This window comes from Melospiza melodia, chromosome 1 (genome assembly GCF_035770615.1).
Source record: "Melospiza melodia melodia isolate bMelMel2 chromosome 1, bMelMel2.pri, whole genome shotgun sequence".
Taxonomy (NCBI): Eukaryota; Metazoa; Chordata; class Aves; order Passeriformes; family Passerellidae; genus Melospiza; species Melospiza melodia.
The window spans coordinates 168,331,764-168,357,414 of NC_086194.1; the positions used below are offsets into that span (position 1 = coordinate 168,331,764).

The following is a 25,651-nucleotide window of genomic DNA, read 5'->3' on the forward strand; positions in this document are numbered from 1 at the left end:
AACCTGTGCCAGTGTTTCGCCAACCTCACAGTAAAGAACTTCTTCCATATACCTAATTTGAACCTACTTTCTTCCAGTTTGAAGCCATTATCCCTTTTACTGCCACTTCCTTTGTGTGGTGAGAAAAAGGTTGAAAGTGAAAGATCTGATGAGAAGGGAAAAACAGAGTTGTTTTCACTAAAGATGACCTTGCAGTTGGAGGATGCTAAGAATATTCAGTGTGGAAAATTTCACATGTTGTGTTTTCTTTGGGTTGTTTTCTGTCTGTCCTGAAAAGTGGAAGTTTTATAGAAGATAACAAAATGCTGTAAAAAACTTAAAAAGCATTCCTTACAGGCTGGGGCCTCCCTACTGGAGAAGGAGAGATAAGGAGCTATGAGGTTATCCTGAGCACTTTTTGCCCCTGCTAAGATGGAATAAACTTAGTAGTGCATGTGTCCCCATTCTGCCAGAGTGGTAATGGAATAAATCTATTCTTTACACTTCAGCTCTGGATTTTGGCTGTCTTGGTTACCTATAGCTCTCACACTTGGTCAAAAATCCCTCTCCATCTTTCTTCAAGGCTCCCTTCAGGTACTGGAAGACCACAAATAGGTCACCCTGAAGCCTTCACTTTTCCAGGCTCAAGAATCCCAATTCTCTCCACCTTTCCTTGTAAGAGAGTTGCTCTATCCCTTCACTTGCCTTGGTGGCCTCCTCTGAACTCACTCTACCAGTTTCACATCCTTCCTGTGCTGTGGGACCCCAGAGCTGGACACAACACTGCAGGTGGGGTCTCACCAAAATGGAATAATAGAAGGGAACAATCCCCTGCCTTGACCTCCTGGCCATGCTGGTTTTGACACAGCCCAGGACTTGATTGGGTTTTTGGGCTGCATCAACATCTGGATGCTGATCAAGGTACAGGTGGCTTTCAATCAGTGTAGGCCCAGCAGGAGCTACTCTTTGAGACTATCTAGTATTTCCATATGGAAAGTTCCTTTAAAATTTGGTCAAATGCTTAGCCAGGAAGGGCACTGGGTGTTCTTTCTGCCACCTTGTCTCAGGTTATTCCACTTTGCCAATCAGTTCCTTGCATTATTTACACAGACAACCAGATGGGGATTAATGACTGAAGAGCACTGTGTGTCATGATACACCACAATTGTAGCTACAGGGCAAACTTGAATTTCATCCTTGAGTCTCACTTAGTACTTAAATCCTGTATGTCTTGTCAGAGGAGAGAAAAAATGGGAAAATATACCAATTATCTTTTTCTATGTCCACATTAAATGCTTCTGGATGAGCAAAAACCTTTCAATTACCTTGTCATTCTAAGAGACAAAAATTAAACACACACTGAAATGGACCTAAAGTGGAGCTGAAGTAGTCCTGAAGTTCATGGATGAACTCTTTTTTCCTGAGGAATTAAACCCTCTGCAGGTGAGAACAAAGAGAAGACAAGGTCTGAAGAAGATGTTTATCTCACATTTATTCCCAGAAGTCCTTCTGGGGAACTGAGTAAATATAAGTAATCATTTTAGTCATTTATAGCCTTCCTTCTTCCACAGAATTTCAAGGTGAATCCAGAGAACTGTGCATTGTTCCCCAAGTCCCTTCTCTTTCACAGATGCTGTCAGGTCATGCTTTTGGCATCTTTTTCACTGTGTTCTCAGCCACCTCTGCAAATGGGAAGGGGGATGGCTAAATAACAATTACACAGATCTTATATTCCCAGACCTACTTTGTTCAAGAAGACTCACACAGAACTTGCTCTAAAAAGTGTGATGCAAAGCAAAAACTTGAGCCATGAGAATAATCCTGGATCAGAAAGCAAGACAGAAAAGACAGTTCCGAAATGTCTTTCATGCTGACTAGTAGCACAGCTATAAATATATGCCATAGGGCTCACTGACAGCCTTCTGCTTTGGGATCTGAAATATGAACATGCCACTAGCGGTGTAATCTGAGTATTTAAAGATCTTTTAAAAAAGGAATATAGGAAAAGACTTCTTAGTTATGTGAAAAGACATGCAAGGAGAGAGTGAATAAAATGGAAATCCTTGGAAAGGATTAAGCACAGCTATCATGTCCACATGGTATCAGAGTGCCTTGAGACAAAAAGGGATAAACCCATTTTCTTGCATGCTGTATGATGTGGAGCTGGTGATGTCTCTAAAAGGGTGGAAATGAGACAGAAAAAGAGATTAAGCTCTGTGCCATGGCTGACAAATCTGAAAAAAAACCCTGAATCCCCAGGAAAAGTTCTCCAGAAAAAGTGAAAGGTACAAGATTGCAACCAGAGAATATCCATTGAAGAATTATTTTGTGAGCCAAACTGAACAAACCAGATGTGGATAATGGCACTTCAGCATGGTGCATTATCAGAGAACAGGCCAATGGAAGCAGAGTCAAAAGTAGAGGAAGTATTGCTGGTCTGTAGAGGTCTGGAGTTAGAAAAGGCTGACAAAAACAGACAAGCTGCAAATATAGAATTACAAACTGTGCTGGATTGTAATGGACCTGCAAAAAATCAAGTCCAGCTCCTGATCTTGCACAGGACAATCCCAAGAATCACATCATGTGCCTGAGAGCGCTGTCCAAATGCTCCTTGAACTCTGTTAGTCTTGGTGCTGTGACCACTTGCCTGGGAATCCTGTTCCAGTGTCTGGCCACTATCTGGATGAAGAATCTTTTCCTAATATCCAACATAAACCTCTCCTGATGCAGTTTCACATTGCTCAGAGCAGAATGAAAATGTTAGAATGAAGACATGGAAGTTAAAACTGCATCTGACAAGCTAATAGGGGAAGGAACTGGAAAAGAGAAAGCCAGAAAATTCAGAGAAAAGCAAATGAGTCTGACCAAAAAACTGCATGGCACAGAAAATAAATGCTGCTAACACGATGTGGGAAAATGCACAGATCCAAGTAACAAACCAGTGTTGGAAAACTCAAAAAGTTTGAACACTTTCAGAAGATTTCAGCCAAGAGTGGCTGGCACAAAGCAGAATATCCAGTGAGTGGTACAGCACACCAGTACAGGGAAAAGATGTCAGCCACGAGGAGGTGTGATGCACAGTATCCAGAGCATCAGTCTGTAAAATCTGACACACAGGAATGGTCTTTAAATGGGAACTGACGAAAACTGTGCTGCTGATAACGCTAAAAAACAATATTTAGCTTAGTTGGTTGGCAAATGGTGCTAATTATGCCAAAGTTGTGGGTTTGATCCCCTCATGGCCCATTCACTCCAGACTTGGACTCGATGAGCCTTGTGGGTTCCTTCCAATTCAGAATATTCTGAATTAAATGCTGGTGCAGTTAACAGGCAAAATCCTATGATGGGGAAAAGGATGCTCAGGTCAATGGTGCATGTGAAAATACTTAAAGAAACTCTGTAAGGAAACATAAGTGTATAGGGGAAATGTGTCAGTCACACAGGCATATGGTGGGATAGTTCTATTACAAGACTGAAAATTGAACTTGAAATGCAATATCTTAAATCAGTTACATGCCACAGCAATAAAGAGACAATAGGTGGGTTAATAAGTGTACCCTAGTTTGGGGTGTAAGTAAAACAAACACAAAGGCTCCCTGGAACTGTCCTTCTAACAGGATGGGGAAATCAACCTCAGAACAGCAAACTCTGCTTTTCAAATCCATTGGCAGTAATTTATGCATCCACAAAGGTTCTGCAATTATGAAAGCAAATGCAGGGGGACGATGAACTTCTCAGTAATTCTGGAACTTAGTTACCATAAATAATTAACCTAATTAAAAAGTGATTAATTCAGTGTTTATGTTAATTCAAATTATCATAATCAAAATACAGAAAGATCCTATTAAACAGGTGCCCTCACTGTTAATAGGAGGATAAGAGAATATCTCATTCAATTTGTTTCCTAATCTAAGGACACTAAATAGGTGTGTTGAACAGAAACATTTTATCTCCCAGCAGACAGGCAGGGGAGAACAGATCATTCCCAACACATGAAGTGTAAGAGTGGCTGCCCAGAGAGTGTCTGCTCCTTTAGGGGTATCTGGTCAAGAATCTTTTTGAATTCAACAAAGAAAGAGAAGGAGAAAGTCATAAATTAGAATTTCAAGGACACAAACCTGACCAAAAAAAAAAAAAAAGGATGGCAGTGATGGGAAGCAAACCTGGACATTCACACTAATTGATCAAGGCATGTGGAAATATGAGGAGGCTTATTGCAGCAAGGTTACCTCATCCAGGACCTTGTCAACTGGGAAATTAAGGGAAAAAGAGGAAATCAGAATGTAAATTTTCAGAGACACACAGACCTAAGAAGCAGCAGATCTTGTCACTGGCACTAACTGATGGGCCATCAAAAACCAAGACTGCACTTGCTGGGAGAGCAATCTGGACCTTGCAAATGATCAGATTGTAAACTGGGGGACACGAACTGGGAGGGCAGAGGGACTGACAGGGCTGGGGAGATGCATGAGGGGCTGTGCAGGGGGAGAGAGAGGAACAAACAAACAGGAGGTAAACACAAAAGGGTATAAAAGGGGCTGGTAAACCAGAGCTGGCTGAGCACTTGTTTGGCTGAGCCCTGCACCAGCCCACTGTGGCTTGTCCTGTCATTTTACATCTTCTAATAAACCTTTTCATAGAATCATGGGATGGTTTGGAAGGGACCTGAAATCCCATCTCATTCCAAGCCCCTGCCATGGGAAGGACACTTTCCACTGTCCCAGGTTGCTCCAAGCCCCATCCAACGTGGCCTTGAGCACTTCCAGGGATGGGGCAGCCACAGCTTCTCTGGGCATTTTGCTCCAGTGCTTCACTACATGCACAGTTAAGAATTTCCTCCATATATCTAATTTAATCAGGCAGGAGGGACCTGCTCTGGAGCAGACAGCACTGCATATAACATCACTGAACATGGAGAAATACTTTTTTTATAATTCTCAGACTAGGAGATTGGCTAACTTCTCCAACAGAAGGTACTTTAAGCTACACTATTTTAATGCTTGATACAGGAATACTGACAGATTAAAATGTGATTTGGATTTTTTTTTTTCTCCAAAAGCAAGAGCAAGTAATTTTTAAGTGACTGAGGTCCCTAAAGTAGGCACAATGTGTAGTAGCTCTGTTATGGAAAAAAGTAGTTATATTATTAGGGAAAAAGAACCTTAAAAAAGCACACTTTTCAGGCTTTAAGAATTGGAGCTTTGGTTAATCAGAAAAAGATGCAAATTTAAAGACAAGAATATTATATATATGGAAGCAGACAACATGTCCCAGCTTTGTCACAGAAAAAGATAATTCATAGGGATTTATGGACATAAAGAACTCTAGAAGACAAACAAATAGCAAGGCTTTTTCTAAGAGGAACAGAACAAGGCCAAAGCAGCACAATTGTACTGCAAAACTAGGCAAGTATTTTCAAAACCTAAATTTTAATAAAAAAAGACACTGTCCTGAGAATTCTTGATATTAGACTGAGTAGCCAACAGATGTTTCCAAAGGTGACTTTGGGCTATCCCAAAAAAATATGACACATGATTTGAGGGGACCAGAAAAAATTTTGAAGGTAGTTATGTAAAAAGCTCCAATTTATTCACCAGTGGGAGAGAATTTTGGCCACATATATTGCAAAAACAATATTGACTCTTTCATCTCCCAAAATGCAGTTGTAAATCTGATTTGCTATATCAGAGAATGCAACTGATAGCAGGCACTTCCACAAGCATCTGATGAGTTTGCAACTGGAAAAATAATTCAGAGAGTAACTTGATGTATGTAAATGTGATTTAAAAGAATTTTTCAGTCTCAGGAAAAAAACACAGAATACATTTGCAAAGGCCACAGCAAAGTACAAGACACTGAGGCAAGTCATTCAGGCAATTGACACTGCATGGCTTGGGAGTTGCACAGCAAATTCATATTAGCAATTCAAATTGGAGCTTTCCTATCCAATGATATCCTGTTTGAACACAGCAGAGTACAAAAATGGACATGTTTCAGAGGATACAGGAACACTGCATTGGCACACAAGAGTGCAGAAGCAGAACAAAAAGTTCCTTATGCTAGTTAAATAAAGACAGAGATCAGGGAACTGCAAATGCATGATCTTGTCAAAATAGGTTATCCCTGCTGACACACCAAGAAATGTTGGAATGTGCTCTGTACCTCCAATTATACCTCCTGAAACACAGACAGAATGGTTTAAAAAGTGATCACACAATGCAGAAAGGTTCTAAAAGACATATTGACTGCAATTAAAGCAGTCAGTGTAATACAGAATGTGTTTTATAAGTAGCCTGAGGAATGTTTGTGTTTGGATTAATTTTCTGCAGGGAAAAGAAAAATGTAAAGACCTCGGTGCTGCATCTCCAAGAGTTGACCAGCCAATGCTGATCAGAGCAGAGCCAGAAACAGACTCCAAAAAGCTGCCTCAGGCACTCTCCTCACACAGTTCAGCTCTAACAAACCCATCTATCCTATCTCCTGTTCAAAACATCTTCATTTAAAATTTCAAACATCTGAGGCAAGGGGATGAGATCTAGGGACAGACAGCAGGACACAATCAATCCCAAATCTCTGGCTGCTCAGGGACACAAGGGACCATTTCAGCTATCATGGGCTCTGGAAGAAAACCTTGGCTCAATCATTGGTCTTGGGACAAAGAATAGAGTCAGAGAATCTTGGAATGGTTTGGGTTGGAAGGGACCATAAAGGTAATCCAGTTCTTGTGCTATAGGCAGGGTGTGAGAGCTTACATGAGATCTTAAATGAGCTACAGCTGCAGGCAGGCCTGGAGACCCTTTGGTTTTGGTTACAGTGCATTATAGACTTTTCTTTGCTGAGCATCTTAATACAGTAGAACCAATCTATACCTTAACTTTTATCTATAGCCTATCAGAACTACTATAACTACCATATTCATGTTACTGTTATCCAGTCACTAAAAGTTAGTACATTACAGTTTAAGCTACAAATTGTTTTTCAGTTTTCTTGTAGTGCAAAATTCTGAGACCTTTTTTCTGTTTGCAACATTTGCTGACTTGTTTGCCTGTGCTATCTTTCTGCTTGGTAAAAACATCTTCTTGTTTGAGGTGGGTTTATCCTTTGCTCTAAGTCATCAAACCCCCTTCTAACTAACACACCTTTTGCCTCCTTAGTTATCTAGTAAAACTGGCTTAGCAAATCTTTTCTTCTATATCAAAACTTGCTTCCATCTCTATTCCTGCATCAGACTCTACATTCAAAAATCTTTCTGCTAAGCACACATATCTGTGAGACTTTCTTGTCAAACTTTCATCCTTCCCAACAGGCAGGGACACCTTCCACTATTCCAGGCTGCTCAGAGCCCCATCCAGCCTGGCCTGGAACACCTCCAGGGATGGGGCATCCACAACCTCTCTAGGAATAAGTAGGTGGGAAGAAAACAAGACCTTCTTTCCACAGGAAAGGACCTCCTTTAGGCCACCTGATGGATGTCAGTAAAGCCACACCAGGGTTGGAAAATGCTTGCTGTGGAGCTGGTGAGAGCTGGTACCATTTCAGACATGACAGCATCACGGAGCAGCGCTGAGGAGGAGAGTTCCAGGAGGTCACTTCCCCCTCTCCATAGTGTTCCCTTAAACCCAAAGATCAAGCCCTTCCAAATCTTCAGAGGCTCCTTCAGAGGACTGGTTTCCACATCATAGAAGAAAAAAAATTCTCCTCTTTCTGATGCAGCCCTGAAGTGGAAGCAGGCAGAGAGAGGGGCCAGCTTTTCGGCTGGGAGTCTGCCACGTTCCTCTCTGCTCCTCAGTTCCATGACTCACCACTGAGACAGTGGGAGCACAATGCACCAAGAGGTTAAAATGTCCTCAAAAATGCACAATAGCAGCAGCAAAATGAACTCACAGAGAATTTAACATCTGTGGCCCTGTTTTAACAGAAAGGGTACTTATCTCAGTGGATTCTAAGAAGTTCCTAGAGAGCCTAACCACCATCCTTTTCCAGCATGGGATCTTTCTCCAGTTTATGCTGCCAAGTCCCTTCTCCAGTGTAATTTTAAAGTGGTTCAGTGATGAACCCCACTTTCCTTGAAGCAATCCTCCTTATTCCAACTATTTTCCCCTTTGACATCCTAAGTTGTAAGAGCTCTACTTCTGCAATTCATGTCCCTTGGATAATCCTAGTAAGACTCAGAGACTGTATTTGATTATCAGCACAAACTTTTAAGGGAATTAGATGCAAGCACTGACCAGCTTCTTGAGCACTTACACTTTAATTTTACTTACATCCTGGCCAGGAGGCCCCTGTGGTCCAGGGATCCCAGGCACACCACGGGGACCCTGAGAGGGAGAGAACAGACAAACCCAGTAATGTGAGCAGTATTTATGAGGTGCTTCTTAGCTGAAGAGAAGAAATCCTTAACCTAATAGTAATTGGAGGAAAAATTAACCAGCACCTACACAAGTATGAGAGAGTTTAAGAATAAATATAATTACAGCTCACACTGCACTATCCTGATATCAATAATTTCTGTGCCTCAAGGGACTTCATGTGCATCACTAAAGTCAGTATTTCCATACATTGATTGGAGAGGTAATAATGACTCTTTACAGGAGGCAGGTTTTTGAACAGGGAGAAAATATGACAGAGCACAGGACAGTAGAGGAGAAAAGAAGGTCCATATCTGTCACTGTCCCATTTTCTGAAAAATCCCCTTGCCCAGGATTCTTCTCATTATCTCATTTTGCTTCTCCTGTGTTTTGCTGCTTTGGAATGTGGTTTGGAGACTGTTTATCCAACAAACAGCTGGCTGGTTGATTGGTTTCATGTGAATTGTTTTTACTTAATGACCAATCACCGTCCAGCTGTAGCAGGACTCTGGAAGAGACCATGAGTTTTTCATTAGTATCTTGTTAATCCTTCTGTATGTATCCTTTCTCTATTCTTTAGTATAGTTTTAGTATAGCATTCTTTAATATAATATAAGTACATAAAATAATCAATTAGCCTTCTAAGAACATGGAGTCAGATTCATAATTTCCTTCCTGCCATGGGGGACTCTGGAAACAGCACACATCTCCTCAGTTCCAGGCTATCACTCTGTTGTGCTGGAAATTCAGGCCAGTGTCTAGTAAGACCATGGTACACAGTTGTTTGTGCCACACCAATGGATTGCATCCTTTAAAAACTGAATGTTCAGGGACTAAAGTGTGTTTGTTGACTACTGAAATCTGTAAGATTTAAGTAAGAAAACTGTTCTAATATGGTTTCTTTTAAACCTTTGAGGCCTTGGCTAGAAGAAATATGCCTTGAATTATGTGCCTTAAAATAATTTTTTGAAAGAAGGGTGAAGCAAGTCACTCATTATTTCCCTTTTAAGACTACTGACAGGTAAAGAAACATTTCCACCAGGCCAAGGCTCTTCATCAACTCTTTCTCATAACCCAATAGAGCAGACAAGTACCTGGTAATACACAGAGGTTCTGGTGGATCAGCCACCCTGTGACCATTCCTCAAGCAAAACCAAAGCAATGACATCTGCCCTCATGAAATGACTGGCAAAAACATAATTAGTGTGGCTGACCCCTCCCCGGAGAATTTGGGTATAGCTAGAAAGACATACTGTACCAGTGACCCTTTGTCTCCTGGGGGTCCTGCAGGGCCCTACAAACAGAAAAGACACAGCAATCAAAACACTTTAAATTCTCATTTAGTAGGGTGGGTCCTGCATTAAGGCATTATTCACTGCACTCTGCACTCCTGAGTGTGGATGGGTGTGCACTGTGCCCATGGACAATCCATGCTCCTGGCTGGGTCTGGAGACACAGAACCACAGCATCCACACATCCTTTGGGCTGGGCAGGACAAATCCCCCAGGTTCTAAAGACCACCACATTCAGCTACCTCTTACACAAGGAAAAACTACCCACAGGAATTCTGTGCTTTTTAATTTAGGTCAAAGCAGGGGGAGGGCAGTGGGCTTGTGCATGCTGTTTGTTTGGGGATGCAACTTAAAATGTGCAGCTGAGTAGAAGAAGCCCCTGGCAGGTACCCACTTCTACAAGAAACCACAGAAGAGATGCAGTGCCACATCCATCATGGGTGACTCAATCTGGTATTCCAAACACACCCAAAACAAGGTTTGAATAAATTGGCTACCACTATAACTCTGCTCTCCTTCTGCTTTCTGTTTCAGGCACAGCAACTCATTAATCCTCACAGTGTCTCCACGAGAGAAGACACCTTAGTGCATGTTAAAGAAATGGCTTAATGCATAATTTAATTAATGCCCACAAGGCAAGACAGGGCAAAATTGAAATGTTTCTACTTATACTGTGCATCCATGCAGTAGGCAGCTTCAGCATAAACATGAGAATTCACCCCAGCTGTCCAAGCTGTCCCCTACTCTGTTGGAAATAACACACTCTGCTAATGCTCAAGTTTATGGTTCAGTGTTATGTAAATTGTAACTAACTCAATACTTTAGCAGATAAGGTAAAAAAAAAATCCTCATCTATATATACTTTTTGTTCAGGGAGCAAAGCCTGAGAGAGGTTAAGGGCAGAGGAGGAAACAGGGTGAGGATTCCAATTAAAAAGAGTTGTTGGCTCTCAGCTCTGAAGCTGAAGTATTATAAACACAATTTTGTCACATTGCTAAAAAGAGTAGAGGCTGACGTCTTTAATTCAGCGTGTAATATGCACTGAAGCAACTCCACTGATTTTATTCTGGTTTTTTTTTTTTTTACTGTGGGATTCAGTCTTTGTGACAGTCTGATAGATTCAAGGTTATACAGAGTTGTTTTTTTTTTTTTCCAATTCCAGTCTTTGCACTGGAGCTGAGGTTATGATGAATCTATAGTGGAAAAAAACCCATCATAATAGTGGTTTGGTTGTTTTTCTTGTTTGTTTTTTTTTCTTTTTTTTTTTTAAAGAAGCATTTAGTAAAGCAAATTAAATAAATAAAACATATCATTTGAGAACAGTGTGGTGTGTAGGTGGCTACACATCCTGACAGTGGGCAAATAATGAAGACACTGAAAAAACCAATCTTCTGGTGTGAGACAAGAGATGTCGGCATTTGGAGTCAAGTCCTTAGTCATTTGTGTTCATGGAGATGAGGATGCTAAACCCCCAATGAAGAACAACTTTGTCATCCTGTGTACATCAAGATGCAGACATGAACTCATCTAGCCCTGGACTGAATCTAAAAATCTGTAATTAAAGACGATCCACTAGCTAGTGATTTTCAAACAAGCCAGATACTCATTTGTTAATTTAACTTTAATTTAATTAATGGCTGAACATTGAGAAATGCAAGAACACCACTTCTCCTTAGATAAATCATAGATAAATCTATAGATCCTTGGATAAATCAAAGGACACCCAGGAAACCTGCAGTGATTGGTAAACCTGTGAGGACCATAAAAGCCATGATCACAGTGTGAAACAGGATCAACCCTGTCTGCTCTAACTCAGAATTCAGCACAGTAAAAGCAAATATTAAGTGGACATACACCTCAGAAAGCCAGATTTTTCAACTCATTACCCAGCAATATGACTTATCATTTCAAGGCAACTTCCTCTACTAATTGGGACATTTATATGTAGATAAACAGATATATAAACCAAATATTGATGACTGGTTCAGGATCGTGGCATGCATGAGGCATTGCAAAAGAATGCAAGGGCTCAGATGTCCTCCTGCAATTACAGCAAGAAATAGCATTTGCTTCCTCCTAAACATATTTCACTAGCAAATTCAGTGCATAACTGGGGGTCTCGAGCAGGACTACTGCCAGAGCACTGCCAAACACCCTCATTTCTAAAGGAATTGTACATGACAGGTACTGGAGTGATCAAAGCCCAGCAAGAGGAAAATCCAAATTTTCCAAGCAGACTCCCATATACACCATGGGACCAACTGATAGTCAGGAGGGCAGAGCTGGATGAGGTCAAACCTACCAAATATTTGGGGGAAATTATGGGCAGGAGGCCCCTCCTGGAACACAGCAGTTTAAGCAATCTGATTTTGTATTTTGCTATTGGAATGTCTCTGTGTCACTGATGTGGGCAAGTGTGCCACACTCATCCCTTCCAACAGGGCTCATACAACAGCAAGGCTGTGACTGTGCAGGAGACCAGAGCTTGGCACAGATCTCCTCTCACATCCACAGCCAGTGTGCCAGGATGATGCACAAAATTCAGGAATGACAGTCCTGATACAATTCAGGAGTGACACCAATCAATCCCAGAGCACTTTTAGCCCTCATAGCAGAGATGTGACACGTGAGCCACAAATGGCAGCCTCTGGACTCTTCTGGAATCTGCACCTTCAGAAGGCAAAATGTCCCACAGGCTCTCAGCACAGCTGAGCACAGGCAATGCATTTCCCAGGTGGCAATGCCTGATTTTTCACCTCATTACAGGTTGCAGCAGGATCTGCTACTTACAGGGGGTCCAGCCAGGCCAATTCCTGGCACTCCTCTGTCTCCTGGCTGTCCAGGGAGGCCAGGAGCTCCCCTCTCACCCTGAAACAAAGGAAAGAGTTAAAAGCTTTGTGCACTGATGAGAAAATGTGCTGAGATGTAAGCAGGTGGTACACCAGAATGTCACATGAGTACATCTGGTCCTGGTCCTGCCCACAGAGGGACAGCATGTGGCAGCATGGGGACATGGCACAGTTACTATCTCATCGTGCCATGAGGGTCCTTTTCCCCCACAGGGGCCCCAGCTCCCCTCTGCAGGCTCAGAGTGTTCACATCACATCACATCACAGAACTGAGGGCAAACACAATCTTTGCACGTGTGTTCATTTATTTTAGTGCACTGCATCAAATTTCCAGCATTTCACAGAATCACCAAGGTTGGAAGAGACCTTCAAGATCAGCAAGTCCAACCACCAGCCCAGCAGCACCTCAGTCACCCCAAACCACACTCCCAAGAGCCACATCCAGAACAATTCCAGAACCAAGAACTTCACCAGGGTAGCAGGAACTTGCCTGGGCTTGGGGAAGCACTAAGCACCAAAAATCACTTTTCTCTCTCTGTGCTTCTGTGGTAGAAGGCTAAGGCACAAAAACTGCTGAACATAGATCATTCATCTGTTGAAGACAGGATTAGGGAAATTTTGCTGCATCTTAATATTCTCCTGTCCTTTACCAACATAGGCCTACTCACAGAAGTATATGAAATTATTTTGGTAAAATAATTGTCAACACTTCTACCACTCTCTCTCAAGCACTGTACTACAAAAGGAGAGCTTTCCCTTCTAAAAAACAGATTTTCAAAGTAAAACTTGAATAGCACAGAAAACAGCTTGACATTGTTCAATGTACACTGCAGACAGAGGGCTAAGAAAGAATTCAGCTGTAAGACTTTAATTTAACATCTGTTTTCTAGTTATAGGGAGAAATCAATAAGATTTTTATGGATTGCATTGCAGTTGGGAGATTTGGTCTCACGTTGGCAGTAGATTTATAACAACCAATCTTATTTATGCTATTTATTATGACATTATTTCTAGCCATATAGAAGCATGATAGAAAAATGGTTACCTGTGGATTCTGCCCACTCAAAATTAAATCTGCAATATCTCCTATTTTCCCCTTTTCTTGCTTTCTTCTTAAGCTAATCTTTTACTACAAAGAAATAATACTGCAAGGCCACTGAGGAAAAATGCATTCTGATTAGTTCAAACACTCCACACATCCCTTATCAGCTATTTTATTCAGAAAGATAATTTTAATACAAAAAATTCAATAGTATTTTCCCACATACAATTAAGACTTTTATCATCTTCTGTTGCTATTGAATAGAATACTTAATGAGATTTCTTTTAGTGTTTTTTTCTGACTTTTATATTAATTCTCAGTCTATTAGTCTGTGTCTGTGTGGGTGTAGGTCTGTGTTCTGAACTGTCAAAGATATATAGAAAAGACTACAATGCATTTGTACAAAATGCATCAAAACTAAAAAAAAAAGTCACAGCAGTTTGGTTATTTCAAAAACATGGGATGTAGATGGATTTGGTCTCATATTCCTCTTATCATTTACAGAATCTGTTTCAACATCTGATTCTTTTTGCAGTCCAAATCAGAAAATGGTCATTTTGAAGAGGACAATTTCTGAAATGTCTGATTAAATGTTCAAGTTCAGGACTACCTGGTTCTACTGGAAAATATTTCACATCCTCCTTGAAGAGAGATGAAGGGAATGAGGGCTAAGGGAAAAGTTCTCTTTGAGGGCTGACAGGTGGTCCTGAGAGCAAATCACCCCTGAGCCATGCAGGTTGTGTGGATTAAAGGGTCCCAGTCCCAGTTTCCTTGAAAAAGTTTGCACTGAGACCTCCATCTGTGCTGAATTCTTACAGTGCTGGAAGATATTGTAAATATGGAAAGTGAACACAGCTAATTCATAGCTGAGTATTTACATCCACAGAGATGGTGGAATAATAAAGAAAGGAATCCTCTAGAAGGCTAGAAGTGTATTTTTGAGTCAGAGCTTTGCAAACTCTATTTTCCAGTGGAAAACAGACCATGTTTGCACCATGTTCTTTTCTCCAGTTCAGGTGACTAAGGTGAGCAGTCCACAATGAAGTCCATCCTCACCTTATGTCCAAAGGGTCCTGGCAAGCCTGGTGGTCCTCTTTCCCCCTAAAGTGACAAAAGTAAACCAAGAAAACAGTCACCATCCAGCCAAACAAGAGCCTGGACTTTGCTATAGTCAAGGCAGCAATTCTCCCATCACTGCCCTCCTGAGCTCACGCTGTCCTGGCAATATTTTACTGACATGTAACCAAATTAAACAATTTGCTAATTGGGCAAGAATTAAAAGCTTTTAGGGAATTTCCATCAATCTAATCATTTTTGCGCTAGTCACAAGGACAATGGTTACTCCTTGTGGAGGTCTCTGTTTTCAGTGTAAATCTTCAGTTCTGACCCTTTTTAATGCACAGATTGAATCTGGACCATTTTCCACAGGCAAGCCTTCCATGGATTCAGGTAAATCCATGCTCTCCTGCAGAAGTCATGCTTGCCTGTCTCATATTGAACTAGTCAAGCACAAAACTTGTCAGCAGTACTCACCTTTTCTCCATCTTTACCCTTCCCAGGCAAACCTGGCTCTCCAGGACGCCCTGGCCCACCAGGCGGCCCAGGTAAACCCACTTTTCCTTCTTTTCCAGGATCACCCTGTAGAAGGGAAACCATCAGAATCATTAAAATACTGGACAATTACCACTTCAGATCTTTCACTGGAACTGAAAGACATGGATATTTTCCTAGCTGTCTTACCTGGATTTCTTTTGGTATCATAGGAAAACCTCTTTAATGGGAATTCTTTTCCTTCAGTAATCTCAAGGTAGTTGTAATTTCCATCAAGGAAAGTAAAAGACAACTTCAAAATGTTTTGAGAAGCAGCTATATGTGGTGGTGTGCTCCCTCCATGGAGCACACCCCAACCTGAACTCATCAAAACCGGTTATCCCTGCTGTGACACTGAGAAATGTTGGAATGTGCCCTGATCCCATCCTGACCTTTGCTTCCCATAACCCTGCCCAAGTGACACCCAGCAGCAGCACTGGATGTCTCTGGTTGTGATGGCTGCTCCTGACTCACAGTGGGTTCTGGGGAGCCAGGTAACAACCCTACAGGTGAGGACTGGTGTCCTGGATTGTCAAGAAAATTGTATTCTATTTGCCATATGTATTGCAGCTGTCTTCTGTTAAGTGGGCAGTTTTCCTTAACTCTTCCACAACAACTTCTTTCTCCAGGGAGACATCTGCTGGTAACAGCCATTGAATGTCACTGCATGGCTGATAAGGACTACAGCATCCCATTGTGAGATGCTCTGCCCAGAGGGAGGAGCCAAATATTCCTGCCTGGATATAATCAGGAGATTCTGGAACACCAGCATGGCTTCTCCCCTGGATTTCCCAGAGGAACAGCAGCTGCCCCTTCTTCCACTGGATCTTCAGAGGAAGAATACACCTTTCTACAGGATCCCTGCTCCAGCAGAACCACACCTGACACTCCAGGAAGGCTGCAGCCACAATTCCAATTGCACTGCTACCAAACACCCTGAGCCACAGGGTGTCAGGTTATGTTCTGACCCTGTCAGTGCTATTTTAGTTTACTGCATTGTTTATTTCATCTTTTTATTTTCTTCCCTAGTAAAGAACTGTTATTTCCTGCCCCCATATTTTTTGCCTGAGAGCCCCTTAATTTAAAATGTATAGTAATTAAGAGGGAGGGGGTTTACATTTTCCATTTAAGGGGAGGCTCCTGCCTTCCTTAGCAGACTCCTGTCTTTCCAAACCAAGAGAGTTGGCTTGGGCAATGTGCTCACCTAACCACAGTGCTGGTCAACGGCTTCACAAATCTGGGAGAAACATTTGTAGCCAGCATGAGCCAACCATCTTACCCCAAGAACAGTGCACAGCCCAGGGCCTGCAGTGGGCTGCATGCCCAGATCTACTCTGGAGCATGGATGCCTCTCAAGGTAACCCCTCAAATCATCACCTTATCACATCAGATACTCAGCAAACAAAATGGGAAAAATGAATTGGAAACTCTGAAACCTTAGCTAAGTGATATAAAGGATTGGTTGCACAAATATAATGCTTTAGACAAATTATTGATCAAGTTTAGGACTAATGCTGAATGCAGCCACTCTGAGAAGGAGTTTAGAACACAAAGGGATCCTTTCTGAAGCTCATGACTCAATGGAAGGGTCTCCTTGACAGTTTCGTCTGTCCCTGTCCTCAATGCAGTAAATAATCAAGTGTACCTTGCATTGAATCTTGTTAAACCACTGTGGCATTTACCATTGAACTTTATTAACTTGGTGTCTTACATCAATAAAATATATTGTTCTTCTTTCTTGTGAGTGAAGTGCATCACTCTTTCTGCAACACCAAGGGCTGAATGAGAGAGCCCTTAGTCCTCACATGACCCTGAGGCAGACCTCAGTAACTTGGAAGAAGATTTTACTGAAGGAGTTGGGATTCATTCCCTTTTAAGCCCCAAATACATGGATATAGGAGTCAGGTTTCTGATTAAACATTCCTACTCCAGAAAAAAAAAAGATCAGGACTCCAGCATGCTGGGCACTCTGGGGAGCATGACCAAACACAAGCCCCTGACTTCAGAAAGCTCATGAAAGGGGACAAAAAGCCAGTTTTTCTTCCAGCTTTGGATTTTTTGTCATGAATAGGACTTTCTTAAAACACCAAATGCCTGCTCTTGTCAGGTAATGAAGACCACAATTGTGTAGCAGTGACTTTACCATATCCACTCATATCTCAGTGGTTTATTAGGTAAATTCTAAAGTTGCAACTGCGTCAAAACCTTATAGCATGTGTAATAGAAGAGCTCAGACAAGATGAATTCATGAACCCATGTGTCTTAACCATCCATGAACCTATGAAATGATTTCCCAGTTCAGACAGTATCTGTCCCTATTACTTAAAAAGCTCAAGAAAAAAAAAGTAAACAAACCCATCAAAGAACCAACTCACCTTTTCCCCTTTTTCTCCTGCCTTTCCTGGGAGTCCAGGGCCTCCAGGCACACCCTGGAGAGAAAAGAACTTTAAAGCTTGGAAGTTTTTTTGTAGGCAGTATTGGATTTTAAACAAAGGGGCAGACCTGTGGGTTCAGTATAGTTTATCTCAAGGATCAGTATCAGCTCAACATTTCCCAGTACAGAAAATCTGTAATCCAGAGAATACCACAGAAGGTGTATAACAGGTCCTTAAAGGAGGAATTTCTTTTTCAATATAAAAAATAGCTGAACAGAAAAAGCAGAAACTGAGCTTGTACCAGATTTTTGCATTGTACCAGTAACTATTCCTTTTGTTTCGTGAAATTCTCAGTAGCTCCTAATATGCTACCAACAACCCCCAATCACCACCTCTGTATCAGAAAAGCCAAAAGCCTCCCAACACTGGGAAATGTAGCTGTGTTCATTTCTTCCTCTATTTCAGTTTTCAATCCTTTTAACATCTTGGCAGGTCTCAAAGGATTCTGTGTCAAAATATAGATGATTTAGAGCTCTAAATTAAGTACTGTAACTTCCTAACCCACCAAAACATATCTTAGAATGGTACTCCATTTTAAGATGTGAAATCATGTCTTGGCACCATTAAGATTGGATTGACCTCAGAATGGATGTGATAATTATTTTCCTTTCTGCACCAGTAAAAATTATTTCCATCTATATTGACTTTTATAGGTAATATATTGGTATTACTGGTATAGAAGTTTGCTTAATGGAATATGAAATTGAAAAGTTCTTAATTTTCAATATCACCTTTCAGTTTGAAATTAAATCACTACATTAATACAATTAAACCAGATGTATCTTAACAACTAGTTGAAGGGCAATTTAAGTTTTCTTGGATTGCCCAGGTAATAAACTCTGGTTCTAACAGTGCTATTGCCTAACCCCTGTGCCTCATACATCATATCCTGAGGTCTAAATGCTGTTTTTCACCTACTCCAGTCTAAGCCCATGAAACCCCAAGAACTAGAGAGAAAATTACCACAGTGGAGCTGGGAGTGGAGTCAATCCAAAGATTTTTTTAGCAAATAAGAAAAATTCTGTCATGTAAAATTAATAGTGATGATGAACCCCCAAGTAAGGGGACACTGCATTGATTTCACAGAATCACAGAATTTTCAAGACTGGAAGAGACCTATAAGATCATCTAGTCCAGCCGATGTTCTAACTGTTCAACTAGATCATGGCAGCAAGTGCCACATCCAGTCTTTTTTTGAATTCTTCAAGGGATGATGCCTCCACCACCTCACTGGGTAAATGATTCCAGTTTCTGACCACTCTTTCTGTGAAGTATTTCCTTCTTACTTCTAACTTACATCTAGCTTGACGCAACTTGAGACTGTGTCCTCTTGTTCTATCAGTTGTTGCCCGGAGAAAGAGGCCGACCCCCAGCTCACTACAGCCACCCTTCAGGAAGTTGTAGAGAGTGATGAGGTCACCCCTTAGTCTCCTTTTCTCCAGGCTGAACAACCCCAGCTCCCTCAGTCGCTCTTCATATGGCTTGTGTTCCAAGCCCTTTATTAGTTTCGTTGCTCTCCTCTGGACACGCTCAAGTAACTCGACGTCCCTCCTGAAGTGAGGGGCCCAGAACTGGATGCAATACTCCAAGTGAGGCCTCACCAGTGCCGAGTACAGGGGAAGAATGACCTCTCTGTTCCTGCTGGCCACTCCATTTCTGATACTGGCCAGGATGGCATTGGCCCTCTTGGCTACCTGGGCACACTGCTGGCTCATATTCAATTGACTGTCAACCAGCACCCCCAGGTCCCTTTCCACCTGGGCACTATCCAGCCACTCCATCCCCAGCTTGTATCGGTACAGGGGATCATTATGGCCGAAGTGCAATACTCGGCACTTGGACTTATTGAAGCTCATCCCGTTTGATTCTGTCCATATGTTTTTCAAGGGTCTTTAGGCTCAAATGCTTACAAGCTTCCATAATAAAAGTGGGAGTTTACTATGTTATTTTTATACCAAGAAGTGTTGTTTACAAAAGGAGAGGACAAATGAAAAAAGGCAAAGGAAACAAAACCAAAGAGACAATACACATTGAATGTTTTCTCTTGAAGAGTTGGCAGCAAAATTTGCTTGTAACAATTTAGTGAGGAATGAAGCAGCTCTGCTCCTCCCCTTGATAAAATGAATATGAGAAGACAGTTCATGGATACACTATTCCCAGGTGCCTCCAGATCTTTCAATTCAGCCATAAGAAACAGTTTAATGAAACACAGCCTTTTGAACATCATAGTAATCCCCATGGAAGGGAAAACTAAGCACATTAAATAAAGAAATCAGGGCACAGATGGGAAAACAAATACACTGGTGCATACTTACCACATTTCCTGGCAAGCCTCTTGGACCTGGGGGCCCTGCTGGTCCACTCAAACCCTGTTTTAAGAAAAATGAAGTGTGTGTGCGTGCATATCACAACTTGTATCACCATAGGAACAAGATGTTCCAAGTGAGACTGGATTTCATGTCAGACAAGGTGTTGTACATCAAGAAGGCAAAAAATAGCACATTTTTTTGAAACTTTTTAGTGTAAAGAGTAATGAAACAATACAATATGGATGAAGGCTCTCTTTGGGAGCTTAAAGCTACCTTCTATCAAAAGAAATCCTAAATCTAGCTCATATACAGGAAGGAAAGTCTGGGCCAGAAACATCAGAAGAACAGAGTAAAGATTGTTGATTTATCATAAAAAATGTAGGTCAACAAAATGTGCTTTGTTGACAATTCTACCTTTCTCTGCTGTGGGGAACAAAACCTGAAAACATCCTTTTGCACTAAACAAGTGAAATAGCCTAAACCATCCAGAGTGTAGAGTTTTGAATTGCAGGTCTCTATCTGTTTGGAAGATAAAGATTTGTAGCATGAAAAAACCCACGTGTGTCTCCAAAATTTCATGGGAGACATATATTCATTAGAGGACATATATTTGGGGATTCATGTCCCAATAGAGATGTATGTCTGGGGTTACCAGGCTATATTTAGAGGTTTCATGGAATCATAGATTTGGGTTGGAAGGGATCTTAAACATCATTTGGTTCCAAACTCTCTGTCATAAACAGGGACTCCTTCCTCTAGACCAGCTGGTGCTGGGCAACCTGTGCCAGTGCTTCATCCCCTTCAAATGAAATAATTTCCTCCTAATTCTAATCTAAACCTACTCTCAGTCAAGCCATTCCTCCTTGTCCTATCACTCCATGCCCTTGAAGAAAGTCCCTCTTAAACTCTGTTGTATTTCCTCTTTAGGCACTGAAAGGGGCTCTGAGATCTCCTTGGAGCCTTCTCTTCTCCAGGCTGAACAATCCCAATCCTCTCAGCCTTTGCTCATAGCAGAGGTTTAAAGGTTTTCTCATTTCTTTGTTATTTACAGTCACTGGTCTGTGAGCCAATAGAAACATGGAGCAGCAGCAGTATGTGAAAGGATGGCAAGAAAAGGGAAGGTGCCTGCAAATATCTGCATTTCCATATCATAAACATCCTCTGACCCACCAGGTTCATAAAAAATAAAACCAAGGAATGGGTTTTTGTGGAAGTGGCATAGTTTTTGCCATCTCTCTTTTTTTTTTTTTAATTTTTTCCTCCTCTCCAAAATACTAAGGGGTCCGTCAACCAAGAGTGAAAGTCTCCTGGAAACAGGCAGTTCAGGGTTTAGGGTTAGAGCACTCCTTAGATACCAAGCACAAGCACAAGAAAGAAAACCATGAACACAAAGGTGGAAGAAAAAATTTCAGCACTCTAGGATGCATTATTTGAATTTCTTATTCCTTCCTTCTCCTAATCAGTCATTCCCTTTCTCAATCATTGTTTCAAACAGTTCTTCAGTGTTTCTTCCTCTTGGCTTGCAAAAAAAGTCTGAGGCCTTTTACTCAGCTGCAAAGGTCTTATGTGTTTTTACAATAATAAAACTGGACTGGAATCCTTTGTTGTTCCTCAGCATACAGACAGACAAGAGCAGCACTCCCTACAACAAATGCCTCAAAAAGGGGTGTGGGATGAGTCTTCTGGATGAGCCAGTATTTAAAAAAAAAAAAACAGCAGAATTGACAGTGAAGCCTAAAAGCACTCATGATGAAAAACCAATTGCTGCTGCTGCAGTGAGCTCCCTGCTCCAGCTGCCTGCCTGAGCTGGGCTGACATTGCAGTGCAGTCACACTCACTCACAAAAGGGTGTTTTGTTAGGCAGGGAGAGATCTGAGCAGGAAAAGATGCACAACCTTGAGCTGGGCTGAATGGGGCATTGATCTGTTTGGTGCAGATGGTCCTGTTTGCCCACAAACAGCCTCTTCCAGCTGTGCATGAGGATGTGCTCTGTGATCAAGCAGCCTGGGACTGCGAATCCACAAGATGTTGATGTCAGTGTCCCTTCAGGTGTGTCACTGCCAGGGGAAAATGCTGCAAGGGAAGAGTTACTCACAGTCTCTCCAGGGGCTCCAGCCTCTCCTCGGGCTCCTTTCTCCCCCTTTGCACCCTGTGCAGAAAGGAGAGATACCAGCTGATTAGATATGGAAGGAGACCTCTTGCCAGACAAAAAGGCTTCAAGATGCCTGAATGTGCACTAGGAATTGGTTTTGCTAACTAATTCACAGAGGAGTTAATGGCTGAGGAAACAGCTCCCAGTTCTCTATGCAGCAAGAAAGGGAACTATAAAAATAAAACTCTGAGACTTCAGAAGAGTTACTAATGACTGATCAGCTCAGATACTCAGCACAGTATGCTGAAACCTGCAAGTATTCATGAAATACTTGCAGGTGAAACTGGTGAGTTTCTGGTGAAACTCCTTCCTCTCCTCAACCAACTACTTAATTTCCAGCTGAACTTTGATGGTCTCCCTTCACAGAAGACTCACCTACAGCTCTGAAATATAAACATTAGTTGTTAGGAATGGTAATAAGAGATCCCCATGCAGAGGGTTTGTCCTAACCATAGATATCAGAGAGCCCTTTCTGAAGAATTTTTGCAGGACAAAGTCTGCTCACTAAACTGTCCCCCATTTAGCAGATGTTAGTCAAAAGTTGCATGGCATTACAGTGGCTTTTACTTGGGTTTTGGGGGGTTTGGTTTTGTTTGGTTTGCTTTTATTGATTTTTGGTTTGGGTTTTTTTGTTTGGTTTGTTGTTGATGCCCAAGTACTGCTGATTATATAGGGTGGGCACAGCATATATGATGGCAGAGTGAACATGCACCCATGTTGAATGGAAACACCTCAGTGTTGATGGGAAATAGTTTTGTGTGACACAATAAATTTTCTGAAGATGGCTGAGACCATAGAACCATTTCACATGAGCCATTGCTCATTCCAGGTCAGATGACCTAGGGTTGAATCTGACTGCTCTGCAATGTTTTGGAAATGTGATTTATCTGCAAGACCTGTGGTTTAATAGCAGCAGTACAAGATGCCTTCTTGAAGGAAGCTGGAAGAAGTCTCTCAGACAATACTGACCCTACAGAGATATTGTATCTCTGAGCTGATTTTCTTCCTGCTGTCCTGCAGTCCAACAGAAGTAAAAACCTCTACAGAATCCCTGAACCTATGACAGTAGGTTCATAAAAAGATAAAAAAGAAATGGGCTGCTGGTGTGTACAGGAAGAATTATTTACAGTGATACAGACCTTGAGGGCATTCCACTCTAGTCATGTCAAAGATTTTCTTCAAGGTCCCTCTTACCTGTACTCCTGCAGGTCCTGGCACACCTTGCTCACCTGGGACCCCAGGTAATCCCTGAAATACAGAGGGAGAGGTAAAGGAGCTCCTTCCACTGAGAGAAGCATGATTTTTACAGAGGCTGCCACTTCACAGGGCTCTGTCTCTTCTGGGAGCTCCATCCAGAACAAGAAAGTCCAGAATACAACTGCAGTACCCAAATGCACAATTTAGCTGGGCCACATCACTTCAAAATCCCTTAATAAATCCTGAACATAAATTACTGCCAGCCAAGCTCTGCCTAGAAAATCCCATAGTCCTTTTTTCAGCTACTAAGGCCCAGAACTACAGATTAGGTGCTTAAACTCCAGTAGTCATGTAGCTTCCTCTACAGGCAGTACAAAGATAAGCACCACTGTGGCTATTTCTGATGAGAGAAGCATCCCAGCTACAGAAGGAGCATGTCCCACCCTCTCCCTCCAAAACTGACCACTCTCATGTCCTCTCTTGGCTGTACTTACAGTTTCTCCAGTCATGCCTCGATCTCCTTTGTCCCCTTTTGGTCCAGGTTCACCCTGATATAAAACAGTAAGGCAAAGAGAGAAATAAAAGCTGTTTCCAGGGCTGGAACTCACACTAATTCTGTTAATAAGTGGGCTTGTTCAATCAGTTACCCATTTCTGACACAAAGTAGCCTCTTCAAAGGACCTTGAGGTCAATGAGTCAAAAAACTGCCACACTAAGACATGGAGATCACTATCTAGACTTCTTGGTCTGTTCTGATACTAACTGAAAAATACTCAGCTTAAAAGGAGAACATTTTGCCCTCATGCAGAAGAATAGCTAAGACTATACGTAAAATAAAAAAAAATTAATCTCTAACATTTTTAAAGGCCACATGATGTGAACAATAGCAAAAGCACCAGTGCCACTGCACTACCTCTCCGTAGGACCAGAGCCCTGATGTCATTCCACAGTGATCCCAGATACAGCTCCCTATTCCATCTATAAAAGAGAAGTGTTCAGTGATCATCTGGAGCATTTCCAGAGGTGAGCACTACACAGCAATTCCTGATCTCTAGTTCTATTAACATCTCCATACATCCATGCAGCTTCCTCTCCCTCCTGCAAAGTCAGTGCATTTTTTCATGCACCACCATCACTGCCTAATAAGATTAATTTATTCCTGTTCTTCCTCCTTACAGTAAATTGAATATGCATTCAGACAGAAGTTCATCAGCTTTGTCCTGTGGTCTAGAGCAATAATCAATAAATCCATATGTCTGCTTTTTATAAATTGAAAAGGAAAGCACACAATTATGGAACTAGCTGGAATAAAGGAGGCACTACACCAATACTCACTCCTGTATATTGTTATGAATGTAGGTATTCAGGCAACAGCAATCATTACTTATTCATTATTTATCACACCAAGTGTTTCAATTATGCAATCAAGGAAGAGTAAGAACATCAGTGATTTAAGCTACACACACAAGCAAGGAATAGTGATCAGCCAAAATGCAGAGCCAGACAAATCAGCTTGAATTTTATTTACATCTGCTATTTGCCAATCATTTCTGCAACACCTGGGAATTCACAGACCATTTTCAAATGATTCTCTAACAGATAAAATAAGTGTAGCTGCATAAATATTACTTATGCTTGTATTAATTATGCATTATGAATAAATATTGTAATCTGTGGTAAATAATGGGAGGAATTTTACTCTGCAAACAGCATCCCATTAGATCGACTTTTAGCCAGGCAGTCCCTGATGCCATCTAGTGTCCTTCAGAAAAACATCAGGATCACCTAAAGCAGCTCAAGCAAAGGGGCTAAAGCTGCAAACCTGTATGTTTGTGCTTGGAAGCTGTTTTGTGTAATGACATTTCAAATTTTGAAACTCTTTTGAGAGAGCAGAAGGACAAAGCACAGACACAGGTCAGTGCATTTGTAGGCAGGGATGGTGTTACTGAGTGGGGATAAGGATGTATATTACCAGGGAAAACAAAATTGTGAAGTGAAGAAGTAATGCAAGAGGTAAATGGGGAAAGTTTTTAAGATTTTCCTTTCTTCCACTTTTTCCTTGATACTTGACTTGCACAGCAGTGCAAAATCTAACAGCCACAGACATGGGCAAAGGAAGGATTTCTTCATAGATCCATACAATGATTTGGGGAAAAAGGGACCTTAAAATCATCTAATTGAAACCCCTCTGCCATTGGAAAGGATGTCACCCACTAGACCAGGCTGCTCAAAGCCCCATCCAACCTGGCCTTGAACATTTCCAGGGATGGGGCACCCACAGCTTCTCTAGACAACCTGTGCCAGTGTCTTCAGGACTCTCACAATAAAGAACTACTTCCAAATACCTAATCTAAACCTGCCATCTGATAGTTTACAGCCTCTGACCATCTTCTTCTCTGGATTTGCTCCAAGAGATCCAAGATCTCCTTATTTTGGGGGCTCCAGAGCTGGATGCAGC

At 41.6% G+C, this 25,651-nt stretch overlaps 1 protein-coding gene across 1 annotated transcript in view; it reads right to left on the bottom strand.

The window, feature by feature from the left end:
• COL22A1 (collagen type XXII alpha 1 chain) overlaps positions 1-25,651 on the bottom strand; it is a 232,096-nt gene that overhangs the window by 34,391 nt on the left and 172,054 nt on the right. Inside the window, exons 34-43 of the mRNA XM_063174607.1 lie at positions 23,688-23,741; positions 23,191-23,244; positions 21,940-21,993; positions 19,851-19,904; positions 17,476-17,529; positions 15,044-15,148; positions 14,567-14,611; positions 12,410-12,487; positions 9,586-9,621; positions 8,244-8,297 (exon numbers count right to left, since the gene is read on the bottom strand). Coding sequence (XP_063030677.1) covers positions 8,244-8,297; positions 9,586-9,621; positions 12,410-12,487; positions 14,567-14,611; positions 15,044-15,148; positions 17,476-17,529; positions 19,851-19,904; positions 21,940-21,993; positions 23,191-23,244; positions 23,688-23,741 — 588 coding nt within the window. The remainder of the gene's footprint in view (positions 1-8,243; positions 8,298-9,585; positions 9,622-12,409; positions 12,488-14,566; positions 14,612-15,043; positions 15,149-17,475; positions 17,530-19,850; positions 19,905-21,939; positions 21,994-23,190; positions 23,245-23,687; positions 23,742-25,651) is intronic.